This window comes from Arachis stenosperma, chromosome 3 (assembly GCF_014773155.1).
Source record: "Arachis stenosperma cultivar V10309 chromosome 3, arast.V10309.gnm1.PFL2, whole genome shotgun sequence".
In the NCBI taxonomy this organism is placed as follows: domain Eukaryota; kingdom Viridiplantae; phylum Streptophyta; class Magnoliopsida; order Fabales; family Fabaceae; genus Arachis; species Arachis stenosperma.
This window is the reverse complement of record NC_080379.1, coordinates 145,225,351-145,238,657: the sequence shown is the minus strand read 5'-3', so window position 1 is coordinate 145,238,657 and position 13,307 is coordinate 145,225,351. Positions and strand designations below refer to the sequence as shown.

Here is a 13,307-nt window from a genome sequence, read left to right as displayed (position 1 = left end):
CTGGGGGCAGAATAGTCTTTGCAAACAGGGTTTTTTCACCCCATTATGAGCATTCAATGCTCGGCGCAAGGAACGATGCGATGAAACGGTCGCTTATGCAACCAAGGGACACACGCGTTGGGGGCATATTCTTCCCACGAGCAGCCGACCTAACGAGAACAAATGAGATGCGAGACGACACGCCATTGATAGCTCCCACGACTACCACTGGCGCGTGGGGGCACTGTTACGGCCCGGCCCAGGCAACTCGCGGGTCGACCCGACTCATTGAGTACCCGACCCGAACGGTCGGCCATGCGTGATCCACTATGCGACCCGAACACGCGTCCTTGACAGCTTTCCATAGCAGCTGCAAGGAAGCTTCGAGGAAAGTGGGCCTGTCTTTGCAGGGCCCACCTCTGACACGGTATAAATGGGGAAGGACCTGCCCTTCCCCTAAGGTACGTCACCTTTCCTCCTATCATTTTCCCCGCCTGCACACTATCTGACTAGGGCGTCGGAGTGTCTTTGCAGGTGGCACCCCCTTTTTTCCTTTCACAACGGGAGCTCGTCCACACGGTGAATCCGAACCCAGTACGACCGCAATCGAGGCGTCTGATGATTGGATTTTTGACGGTTTAGAATTTCACAAATGAATTCTCGTTGCAAGTATAGTTCCTAAACCAAACAATAATCCTCTCATACAAAAATTTGTTTGTCACAAGTACAAACCCCTAAAATCTATAAACCGAAGTATTTAAACCTCGGGTCGTTCTCCCTAGGATTTACAATAAAGTGTCTTGTTATTGGTTGTGAGTTATTTTGGGGTTTTTGAGATTATAGACAAGAATTATAAATGGCAAAGGAAATAAACTAACAACTAACAAAGCTCTTGGCAAGATATGAAAACTAGAAGTCCTATCCTAGTTATCCTTCTCAATTGTGATGAGAATTGTGTATTGCTCCCACTTAGTTAACCTCTAACCATGGAGGAAAGTCAAGTGGATGAATCAATTTGATTCCTCAAGTCCTAATCAACTCCTAAAGGAAAGACTAGCTTTAGAGGCATTCAAATCAATTAGCAACTTCTAATTATCAACCAACAAAAGAATTAGATAACTCAAGAGTCACTAATTACTCTACCTAGGCCAAGAGGAACAAAACCTATACTAAAATCCAACCAAGCATTTCATCAAACACTTGGAAGGCACAAAAGAAAAGCAAAGCAAATTGACAACAAGAAGAGAATCTAACAACAATTATTGAAAGAAATTAACAACAACAATCAAAAGAAACACAATTATTATGAATTACCTTGAATTGAATTGAAAGAAAGTAGAAGGAACAATACTAGATCTACAACAAAATATAAGAACAACATAAAAGAGATTACACCAAAAGAATAGGAGAAGAATGAATGTAACTACAAGGAATTGAGAAGATGGAAGTAGAAGAAGATGAATCTAAATCTAGATCTAAGAACTAAACCTAATCCTAATCCTAATTCTAGAGAGAAGTGAGAGCTTCTCTCTCTAGAAACTAGTTCTAACTACTTCTAAAACTAAACTATGACTAATGGTAACTAACATGTAAAGTATGAAAAGTATGTTGATTCCCCTTCAATCCTTGGCTTAAATAGCATCAGAAATGAGTTGGATTGGACCCACAAGGCTTCTAAAATCGCTGGCCACATGTTGCTTTAAGTGAACTAGGTGGCAGCAACGGCGCGTGCGTGTACTTTGCGCGTGCGCGCCACCATACGTGTAGCAACTATAGCAAATCTTATATCGTTTTGAAGCTCCGGATGTTAGCTTTCTAACCCAACTGGAACCGCATCATTTGGACCTCTGTAGCTCAAGTTATGGTCATTTAAGTGCAAAGAGGTCGGCTTGACAGCTTTCCGGTTCTTTCATTTCTTCATGAATTCTCCAACTTTTCATGCTTCTTTCTTCATTCCCTTGATCCAATCTTTACCTCCTAAACCTTAAATCACTTAAAAAAACATATCAAGGCATCTAATGGAATCAAGGAGAATTAGATTTAGCTATTTTAAGACCTAAAAAGCATGTTTTCACTTTTAAGCACAATTAAAGGAGAATATACAAAACCATGCTATTTCATTGAATAAATGTGGGTAAAAGGTGATAAAATCCCCTAGATTCAATACAAGATAAACCGTCAAAATGGGGTTTGTCAACCTCCCCACACTTAAACCAAGTATGTCCTCATGCTTAAGCCAAGAGAGAAAGCAAAGGGTATCAACATTTATTCAATGTAAATAAACTATATGCAACCTAAACTATATGCAACTATCTAAATGGATGCAACTAAATGCAAAATGGTTTTACTTACTTGGTTAAAAATAAATCAATCCTCCAAGTCATACATGCACAAGTAGGGCCAAGATCATATAACGATTCATGAATCCTACCAATTCGAATATCAAAATGAAGTTCAAGTAGACTTGCAAGAAGAATGCTCATGAAAGCCGGGAATCAAGGAATTGAGCATCGAACCCTCACCGGAAGTGTTTGCACTCTAGTCACTCGGTGTTTGGGGTTGATTCACTCAATTCTCCCCTAATCATGCTTTCCAAGATTTGTTTATCTTCTAACAATCAACAATTATTCAATGCATGCATACATGTATCATGAGGTCTTTTCTTTAGGTTGTAATGGGGCTAGAGTCAAGGTAGGATCATATATGGCTAGTGGACTTAGGATTTGAATCTTTGATTAACTTAAACTTTCCCACCTAACCTATGACATCCTATACAATTGAGTTCTAACCTAACTACCCATTTCTCACTTTTTCACATACTCATGCATTTTCTTTTCATTTCACAACACTTGTGCATTGATCTTTATTGGACTTTACTTTGGGGCATTTTGTCCCATTTTATTTCTTTCTTTTTCTTCTTTTTTTTTCTATATTTTTTTTTCTTTTTCATATTGTTTTTTTTCTTTTTCTTTTCTTTTTTTTCTTATTTTTTTTATATACAAGAGCATCAATGCATAAGGTTTTACATTTGATCAATACATGAGTATGTACCCAATTCCCAATATTTACACTAATAATATAAAACTACCCTTTTATTCACCCAATGTCCCAAGGTTCCCACACTTGAATGATACTCACACACACTAGCCTAAGCCAATCAAAGATCCAAATTAAGGACATTTATTGTTTTTCGCTTTAAGGCTTGTAATGTCACTACAAGAAAAAAGGCCTGTCGGCACCCTTTTTTCTTGCCACGCTTTTAAAGCGTGCCCAAAAGTGGTCTATGGGTACGCTTTTGCGAGGGTGGCCACTGATTTGTGATTTGGCCACGCTTTTTTTTGGCACGCTTCAAAAGCGTGGCCATAGAGGGAAATCGGCACGCTTTTTACGAGGGTGACCACTGATTCATGATTTAGCCATCCTTTTTTTGCCACGCTTTAAAAGCGTACCCATAGAGAGAAATAGGTACACTTTTAAAACGTGGCTAGTTTGTCAGAATATACAGGCACATTTTAAAGCGTGCCTATAACCTTTAATTATTTGGGACCCTAAAAAAGCGTAACGATAGAATTCCCACTTAATTTAATTTCTCACTCAAACACTTAATTTCTTTATCAGAATACTCAAAGCAGCCCTCACTTAGAAGTGAGAACCCAAACCCTCGAATATCTCCGTTACTCAACTAAGAACCCTAAACTTTCATAGCCCTCTCTCAGTTCGCAGCCCTCTCAGCTCGCAGCCCTCTTCATCACCGAGAAGTGAGAATCCATCTTCATCTTTCAGGTCGTAGCCCGCTCTCAACTTGCAACCCTCTATCCTTCTCTTGCAACCCTTTATCCCTCTTTCGCAACTCTTGGAAACTTCAATCGGTGCTGCCTCCGTCAGTGCACCCTCCATCGGCGCGCCCTCTGTCGGCGTTCACTCTCACTCGCAAGGCCTCCATCGGCGCTCGCTCTCTCTCGCTCAAACCTTACCTCCGTCGACGCTGACTCAATCGTCGCTGCCTCTCCCTCAATCGCCGTTCCTCCCTCAATCGGTGCTCAACCCTCACCATAACACAAGAAGGTACGGATTTAAAGATTTAATCCCTTTTTGTTTCTCTGTTTCAACCCTCCACAAATTTTTCTATTTCAACCCTCACTATAACGCTGATTAATGTTTTCTTTTCTTATATAATCATCTCTTGCAACTGTAATCACCTCTCTTTTTGTTTTGTTTCTATTATGTGGTGAACTCTCTAGTTTGACTGCATTCGTGTGGGGAATGTGATGGATTGTCTATTTTATTATATGTGCTTTGCCTTACCATGACACGCATGCATTTGTTCGAATAGTACATATACTTGATATAAGGTTTGAGTGATTTGATCATTTGTTATTTTGTTTGATTATGATGTAAATTGCTTATTGGAATGGTTTCTGATGTTTGTCTTCAATTTTTTGGTAAAGGAATACTAAATGGAGGTTTCTTGAGGGTGTGAGGGTCTCTGGTGCACTGCCACCTAGAACGGTCTTGGTGCAGCAGTGTATCTGTGATAAAGGTGTGTTGGAAGTTCTATGCAACTATGTGAGTGCTCAATTTATTTTCGTTTTTGTATTTGATTTTTGTCTAATGGAATTGAATAGTTAGATAAAAAGTTTCAATTACAGGCAGCTCCATCAAAGAAGTTTCAAACTTTCAACCTTCAAGACATGTAATAGGCTTATGTACTGCGGTTTGCATTTCATCAAAAGAAAATTATTTCCCAGCTTAAATGCTGTAATTTTGCAATAATCTGATGGTAGGAAGCTAAGCATTTGACCTGAATCAAATAAGTATCCTCTGTTCATACTCATTTTTTTGGGGCTTGGATATATGTTTTTACTTTTTATCCTAATGTGTTCTCTGCATATATGATTTAGTATAGAGAGAGTTTTACTAATACAAAAGGGAAATGATTTTATAGAAAAAGTGAACTTCTATGTGTTTAATGCCATTGGAAACTCAGATTTTATCTTTCCTATAAAAATTCTTCTGTTTTTGTATTCTTCACAAATGCCCTTTGTAAAACTGATAAAGATATAAATTCTGTCAGCTGCTGTCTGGTATACCAATGTGTTTTCTAGTCCAAATTTTTTAAGAGTTTGCTTAATTCATTTTTTAGGTTTCATGGGGAGAATCAAGTATGATTCAAGCTGAAAGGTTATTTTCCTGAACCCAAAGAACAAGGAAATGTTGCTGGAGAACTTCAAAGAACAGATTGCTTTGTCTGTGAGAAGCATCCAGTGGAGCTATGCAATATTCTGGTCTACTTCATCTACCCAACTCAGGTACTAACTTCTAACTAACTGTTTCCTTGAATTTCAGTTCTGTTTTGTGATTTTTTTTTCATTTTCTGTTTCTTGAATATGTGTTGTTTGTGAAAATACCTCAATGGACTTCATATGACGAAACACATCATGACTTGTTTCTTCTTCTTCTCTAATATGAACAACTCAATAGAATAGCTTCTTAGACAACACCACAATTCAATAATACTACTATTCAAAATCAATTTCTTTCTATTCATGGTGCCCATTTAGTAGGGTGTTGAGTTGGGGGAAGGATATTACAATAGAGACATTAAGACAAGGAAGACAAGTCAAGGAGTGGAACTCAATTCTGATCAGATAGGGTTGCAGCGGAGTGAGCAGCTTCGAGAGTTATATAAGTCCCTCAAAGCTGTAGATGCCAGCCCTCCAATTAAGGTTGTTTTGTGTGTTGGGTTAAGTTTTCTTCAAACAAAAATGGTAGCTGTTGTTAGCATTGGTTTTTCCAATAGAATCTGAGTCTCCGGCGAGAGAAATAGAAAAAAAATATTTGAGAAAAAAAGGTTTTTCCATGAGCATTGGTTTTTTTTTTTTTTTGCCTTTTGACTTTTCAGTATGAATCTAGCTAAATACATACTTTTTTTTTTCTTATCTTGACACAATTTACAGCAACTTCACCGATGCTCTCCCTTTGGTACGTGTTCTTTGTGTGATTAGGTCAAATTGTAAATAATTAAAGGCCAAATATTCATGTTGGAGCTTAATGGGATGTGTGATTATGATTTTTGATGTGTTGTTTCTGTTTCAGGTGAAGTACTACTCTGAGAATAACAAGAGGCTTATTCACTTCTCTACTTGTGAAGTTGCATTTATTCTGCCCTGCAGAGGTCAGTAACTCTTCAAAACTTAATTGTTATCAGATCTCATTATCCTTCTTGTTGCTGCAGCTGTGTTATTAGAACTCCTTTTTTTATTTTTTACTTTTTATTTCGTATCTTATCTGAAATTGTTGGTTATAATGGCTTTCCAAAAGGATTTTATCGAAATGTTCAATCATAGGCGTTCAGTTGACACTTTTCGAGACTATAAGTATCTGGGAACCCAAAACCGTGTTGATGGAATAGTTGGGGAGTAAGCAGCTCAATTATTTATCCATTATGCTTTTTTGTCCTTCTTTTCTTTTATAATAAAACTTATTTATGAAGAACTCATTATTTCCACTCTTATTCCACTGTCAAGGTACAAGTGGATGACTTTTGGAGAAGCAGGTACTGCACGGTCAGCTATAGGCTCTGGTCTGATTTATTATGGAATTCCAAAGGTTAATTCTATAATATAGTCATGAACCTCAATTATTTATTTCAATACTTGGCATATATTATTACCTAACCACTGGTACGTGCATTTCCAGGAGCTTGCTCTCCCTTTTCTTTTTATTATTTTCTATTTTATAAAAGAAACACAAAATATTTCTTTTTACTATTTTTTCTTTGCACTAACATGGTGATTGTAGTTTCTTAGCACCATCTGTAGTTGCTAATGATTTATAATTTTATTTATTCAAGAAGCATCATTTATGATTTCATTGCTAAGTACTTGTTACCACTTGCCTTTTTCTGCCTTGGATGTAGGGAAGCAGTAATCTTCAGCCCTTTAGCCACCAAAACCTGATGATGTTGCAACTATTTGCTATACAAGTGGTACAACTGGAACCCCAAAGGTGAGTAGGTTCTTGCCAAATTACTATTTTTTGTTTATGGTAGATGTTGTGTGCATGAAATGCTTTCCTTGGTAATGGTCACTTTATAGAACATTCTTCATTTATCCTTCTGCTAAACGAATTTTCTTCAGGGGGCTGTCTTGACCCATGCAAACTTCATTGAAAATGTTGCTGGGACCACTATGGATGAAAAATTTGGCCCTTCTGATGTGTGAGTTCATTTTGAATGCCTACGTCATATTGTCCAGTAGTATTATTGTCATATTTTGGCTCATAAAATATTCTAAATGTTCTTGCTCTGGATTCCTTTTTATTTTCAGTTATATATCATATCTCCCTTTAGCACACATTTATGAGCGGACAAACCAAGTCATGCATGTACATTTTGATGAGACTCAGATCACACATCTGCCAAAAGAGGTCCAGAAGATATTGAGGTTAGAACATGGCTTCAATTGGGGTGTCAGAGATGCTTGGAAACCCCATCAAGTTGAGTGGTGCAACAAGGTCAGCACCATCAGCTTCTAGCCCTGCCACCTTCGAGACTGTGGCTCTCTTTGGTAAGAAGAAGGCAGCACCACCTCCTCCTTCAAAGAAAGCTGCTGCTGCTGTCACTCCTGCCAATGATGAACTCGCCAAGTGGTATGGTAAGTGGTTGCTCCTATCTTCACATCCTTTCCTTCTTTTGTTCTTTACCATATCTAATCTAGTTACTAGAAAAACTTCTACATGAACTACTTTTTATTAAATTATAAGTATTCTTTAAGCGGAAATTCAGTATAGAATATGCAAATAAACTGAGAGAACCAAAGTAGCTAACAAGTCCATAGAGTATAGACATGGTTGTGTTCTTTTGACAATGTAATTTGTTGAAATATGGTAACCGAGAAAGGAAGAGAAGGAACTAACAAAGTTTGACTTAGCAGTAAGAGGAGGGTAAATTGCTGGTTGATCCCTTTTTTCTAATGTTAAATTGCTCTCTAGTATGCTTGGCAAGTAAATTCACTTTATTGAATGGGAATGATCATCTTTCTTAATCCAGAATTGGTTTCAAGTAGAAAATGAATGTATAAATGCATGCATTAAAAGATGAACAAAGAACTATATCTCTGTTCTCTCCTTGTTAAAGTGAATGCTCATTAGCTCAGGAGCTAGTGTTGAAAAATTTACTCGTAATTAATGAGACTGAGCTTATATTTATGCAGTATAATTGAATGGTTTTGCAGGATTCTGGCTGAAGTTGAAAACCTTGCTACTAATTGTAATGAGACTGAGCTTAAGTTGTATTATTTCTGTATTTTTTTTCAATTTTTAGTTTTGGAATTCGAACTCAAGATTTATTTTGTATTTGAGTATTAGTTTTTTAATGTATAAAACAATTATCGCAAAAATTGTCACTAATTATTGTTTAATTTATGTTGTACTAAAAGTTGCATGCTATATTTGTAGGTTTAGTAATAAAAAAGGTTTGAAAATTTATATTTTGTAGGTAAAAATAAGAAAAAGGATTTTTTTTTTTTAATTTTATAAAGCTATCGCCACGCTTTTAAAGTGTGGCCATATAACTAGCTATCGCCACGCTTTAAAAAGTGTAGACATATCTTTCTCTATCGGCACGTTTTTAAAGAGTATCCAAAACAAACATTCTGGGACGTTTTAAAAGCGTACCTATAGGTTAAGACCTATGGCTACGCTTTTAAGCGTGGAAAGAAATGAAAGCGTGCCAACAAAAAAAGCGTGCCAATAGAACCACAAAAGCGTGGCGATAGAGCAATCGGCACGCTGGCAGATGTGACCCTTTCATAAGCGTGCCGAAAGTTCAAAAAGCGTGGCGAAAAGCTATCGGCACATTTTTTTGTACTTTTCGGCACGCTTTTAAAGCATGGCAGAAAGCTTATTTTCTTGTAGTGTGTGCTAAATTAAAGAACAAGTGGGTTAAGCGTAGGCTCAAATTTGGCTAACAAAGGAAGATAAAAGGTAAGGCCATTTGGGTAAGTGAGCTAACGAAATGATGGCCTCAATCATATAAATGCATGAATACACAAACTAATGGACATAAAGAATCAAACAAATCAAAGATTACAATCATAGAAAGAGAATAATGCACACAAGAAGGGAAAATGAGTGGTTATAAGATGTAACCACACCATTAGGCTCGAATCTCGCAAGCTTGTGTTCTTAGCTCAAAAACCATGTTCCAAAATAAATTCTTTCAAGCAAGTTCCACAAATTTTCTTTTTCAAATTGGTAGGTTGCCCTAAAATGGTTTCTTGGGAAAGAAATCATCACTCTAACCAAGTAGTCCTAATAAGAAGAAGGTAGTAAAATATGTACAAATTCTAACTAACATGCAACCTATCATGCAATGCAATAACTAATCTAACAAAGAAAACTAAGAATTGGTGTTGAAAAGGAAATTGTTACCCATGGAGATCGGTCGGACGACCTCCCCACACTTGAAGATTGCACCGTCCTCGGTGCATGCAAAGAAGAGCACGGTGGACGGGTTGCGACAATTGATGAGCTCCTCAAATGGTAGTGCGGATGACTTGTTTGTTGCCCCATTTAAAAGCTTTTCCTTTCCTTTCCTTCTTGGTGGCCAACCTAGAAGGAGAGAAAAAAAAGAAAATTAAGCCTATAACAAAGACATCAAAGCAGTTAGAACATAGGCGGGGGCTAATGCCAAATAAGAGTATGGTTCTCCACTACATGGTAGCTACAACATGTGAGTGAGGAAACAATATAAGCAAAGGGCATATCAACTAATACTTGATGCAAGAGTAAAGTCAAAGCATGAAAAGCATGTTGAGCATCGAGATCAAACAAGAATAGACACAAACAAGATTTGTGGTAGCATGAGAGTATTTGGTCCCATCCTAACTCAATGATGAAGAAGTACAAAAACAAAGGATAATGAATTAGGAAGGACTAAAGCACTAACCTTGTGTATTGACAAATATTACAATTAATGTAACACAAGTCATGAAGCATCAAAACGAATGCAAGAAATTCTCAACAATTGAGTGAGAGAATTCAACACCATTATTAAAATGAGAGATTTAGAAAATAAAATGAGAACAAATTATAGAAACAAAATTAAAATGCAAAGAATAAAAGTATGCAAATGTAATAGACAAAAGAAAATGGAAGAAAAAATTTTTTTTATATATATTTTTTATTATTTTTTTATTTTTTTTAGTATTTTATTTATTTCTTTATTTATTTATTATTATATTTTTTTGTATTATTAAAAAAATATTTTTTTTTATTTTATTAAAAGAGAAAAGAAAAAAAAATCTTTCAAGAAAGGAAGAAGAAAAAAATGAGAAAGAAAGAAGAAGAGAAGAGGAAAGAAGGAGAAAGGAGGAAGGGGAAAAGCAGGGGGCAAATCCGCGCGCGCGCGCACAGCGCGCTTACACGTGGATGAGGTTGGGACAATCCGCGCGCGCGCGCACAGCGCGCTCACGCGTGGATGCAGCAGGGACGATCCGCGCGCGCGCGCACAGCGCGCTTACGCGTGGATGAGCTTGTGCTCCCAGCACAATGCTGGCACAATGCGCGCACAACTCTCAGGTTTTTGTACCAGAAGTTGCGGAAGTGCAATGTGCGCGCGCGCGCACAGCGTGCTAGCGCGCCGATGTCCCCTTTTTTTTTTTTGCCCAAAAAGCAGAAAAAATGCCCAAGAGCTCCCTATAATGTCCAAAACTCTTCTTTATTCAATCAAATATCAAACAATTCACAAAAATGCAATTTGATTTTAGGATTTATTCATCTATTACTAATGAATACAACATACTAACAACCAATCTTTACAAACAAATCAATATGAAATGAAAATCTACCTACAATGGCAACTCAAATCACTTATTAAACAAAACTAAAGAGGATGGAAAGAGTTTACCATGGTGGGGTGTCTCCCACCTAGCACTTTTAGTTTAAGTCCTTAAGTTGGACATTTGAGGAGCTTATTGTCATGGTGGCTTATGTTTATACTCATCCTTGAATCTCCAAGGATCTTTGCTTCTCAATTGGTTGACAGAATTTCCAACCATCTTCACCAAACTTGGGTGAGGTTCTCCCCAAGATATGAGCTCCCAAAATTGGTCTTCATGTTGTGATCCGGGATCCCATATCTTATTTTCACACCCATCTTCTAGTTGATCATCATGATTCAACTTGGGTGGTAGGCATATAGAATTCTCCTTTATGCACCAAATTCTCCTTCTAGACCCATACAATTTAGCATTCCTCCAACCATAGTATTTATGCCTTGAGGGTTTAACCTTAATGAGCTTAACATTCTCTTTCCAACCATTACACCACTCCCTCTTACTCTTAACTCCACAAAGAGCTCTAAGTTGACCATCATTTTCAATCAACCCATATTCAAGTGAGAAAGTGAAGCTTAGGGATAGAAATTTTACCCACTTGAATGTTATGTTAGGTGATGGTGGCTTGGGAAGGGGGACCTCCCCACACTTAGCCATTGCGATGTCTACGCTCTTGTGCTCTTCCCTTGTAACTTCCACCTCTTGACAACTTATATCAACCTCAACCTCTTCCTCTTGGTAGCTTCCTTCCAATTTAATATTTTCTTCGTGGCTTACCAAGGGTATGGGAGGTGAGGTATCTTCCTCCTTACCCTCTATGTCAAGCTCAATGGAAGAGGATTCAATTGTGGATAGGAACTCATCAATAATTGAGTCCATCTCTTGATCAGCCTCTTCAAAGTCTTCAACCATGATATGCTTTGGAGGTTGCGCACCGTCCTCAACATCAATGTCAAACTTCTTGGAAGAGTTTTCCATGATGCTACATTCCCATGGACTCTCAACGTCTCCTAAATCTTCGACCACTTTTTCCTTTTCTTCAATAACCATAGGCTCCTCCAATTGCTCTAATACAAAATAGCCTCCCTCATTTTCCACCGGGTTTTCCAATCTCTCCTTCATGCTATGATTTTCAATGGATTCTTCACATGTGGCCACGGAAGCACCTTGAGTGTTCAAAAATTTGTAGGCTAAGGTAGACATTACCTTGGTCAAGTTAGTCACAAACTCTAGGGTGTTCCTTTGCATATCCGCTTGTCCTTGAAGTAGCAATGTGAGAGAGTCATCTATTGGGACTTGGGGTGGATAAGAGGGTTCATTATTTTGGAGAGAGGGTTTATAGTAGGAAGGTGGTTCTTCTTGGTAAGGGTATGGAGATGGTGTGCATTGAGGTGGTTCTTGAGAGTAATTGTGTTGGAATGGTGGTTGTTCCATGTATGGTTCATATGGCTCATAAGGTGGTGGGTATGGTAGATAAGGATTGGGGTCATATGGAGGGTTTTGGTGATATGGGGTTTGTGAGCAAGGTGGTTCAAAATCATGTTGAGTGGGTAGTTCATAGGCATGTGGTAGTGGTTGTTGACAATCACAATAGGGGTTACCACATCCATTAGATTGATATGCATTAGGATAAGAGTTGTACCCATAAGGAGTTGGAGGTTGTTGCCTAGAAGGTTGATCAATCCCTTGAGGCTCTTCCCATCTTTGGTTGTGCCCAAATCCTTGATGCATATTACCATTGTAGTTCCCATTTCTTACAACATAATTTGAGCCAAACTCATAGCCAAAGTGAGGATGAGAATTCATAATAGCAAAGAAAACAAAAATTAACAAAGATAAGCAACGAAGTCCTAAACCTAACAAAAACTAAACAAACAAGCAAAAGACAAACATATTCACAATATTCACATATGTACAATAACCAATAACATAACACCATTGCAAATCCCCGGCAACGGCGCCATTTTGATGATTGGATTTTTGACGGTTTAGAATTTCACAAATGAATTCTCGTTGCAAGTATAGTTCCTAAACCAAACAATAATCCTCTCATACAAAAATTTGTTTGTCACAAGTACAAACCCCTAAAATCTATAAACCGAAGTATTTAAACCTCGGGTCGTTCTCCCTAGGATTTACAATAAAGTGTCTTGTTATTGGTTGTGAGTTATTTTGGGGTTTTTGAGATTATAGACAAGAATTATAAATGGCAAAGGAAATAAACTAACAACTAACAAAGCTCTTGGCAAGATATGAAAACTAGAAGTCCTATCCTAGTTATCCTTCTCAATTGTGATGAGAATTGTGTATTGCTCCCACTTAGTTAACCTCTAACCATGGAGGAAAGTCAAGTGGATGAATCAATTTGATTCCTCAAGTCCTAATCAACTCCTAAAGGAAAGACTAGCTTTAGAGGCATTCAAATCAATTAGCAACTTCTAATTATCAACCAACAAAAGAATTAGATAACTCAAGAGTCACTAATTACTC

At 37.6% G+C, this 13,307-nt stretch overlaps 2 protein-coding genes across 2 annotated transcripts; both read left to right on the top strand.

Annotated features, from left to right (window-relative positions):
- Positions 1 to 308: 308 nt before the first annotated feature.
- On the top strand, positions 309 to 4,623 carry LOC130966818 (uncharacterized). Its single transcript, XM_057891642.1, has 4 exons — positions 309 to 440; positions 3,770 to 4,044; positions 4,428 to 4,519; positions 4,605 to 4,623. The coding sequence occupies exons 1-4, from the start codon at positions 309 to 311 to the stop codon at positions 4,610 to 4,612; spliced, it is 507 nt and encodes a 168-aa protein (XP_057747625.1). The 3' UTR covers positions 4,613 to 4,623.
- A 109-nt stretch (positions 4,624 to 4,732) lies between these two features.
- On the top strand, positions 4,733 to 8,423 carry LOC130966816 (uncharacterized). Its single transcript, XM_057891641.1, has 10 exons — positions 4,733 to 4,737; positions 5,054 to 5,063; positions 5,154 to 5,288; positions 5,544 to 5,705; positions 6,076 to 6,154; positions 6,335 to 6,398; positions 6,507 to 6,588; positions 6,899 to 6,987; positions 7,308 to 7,634; positions 8,214 to 8,423. Exons 1-9 carry the CDS (start codon positions 4,733 to 4,735, stop codon positions 7,513 to 7,515), a joined length of 834 nt encoding a protein of 277 aa, XP_057747624.1. The 3' UTR covers positions 7,516 to 7,634; positions 8,214 to 8,423.
- The last annotated feature ends 4,884 nt before the right edge of the window (positions 8,424 to 13,307 follow it).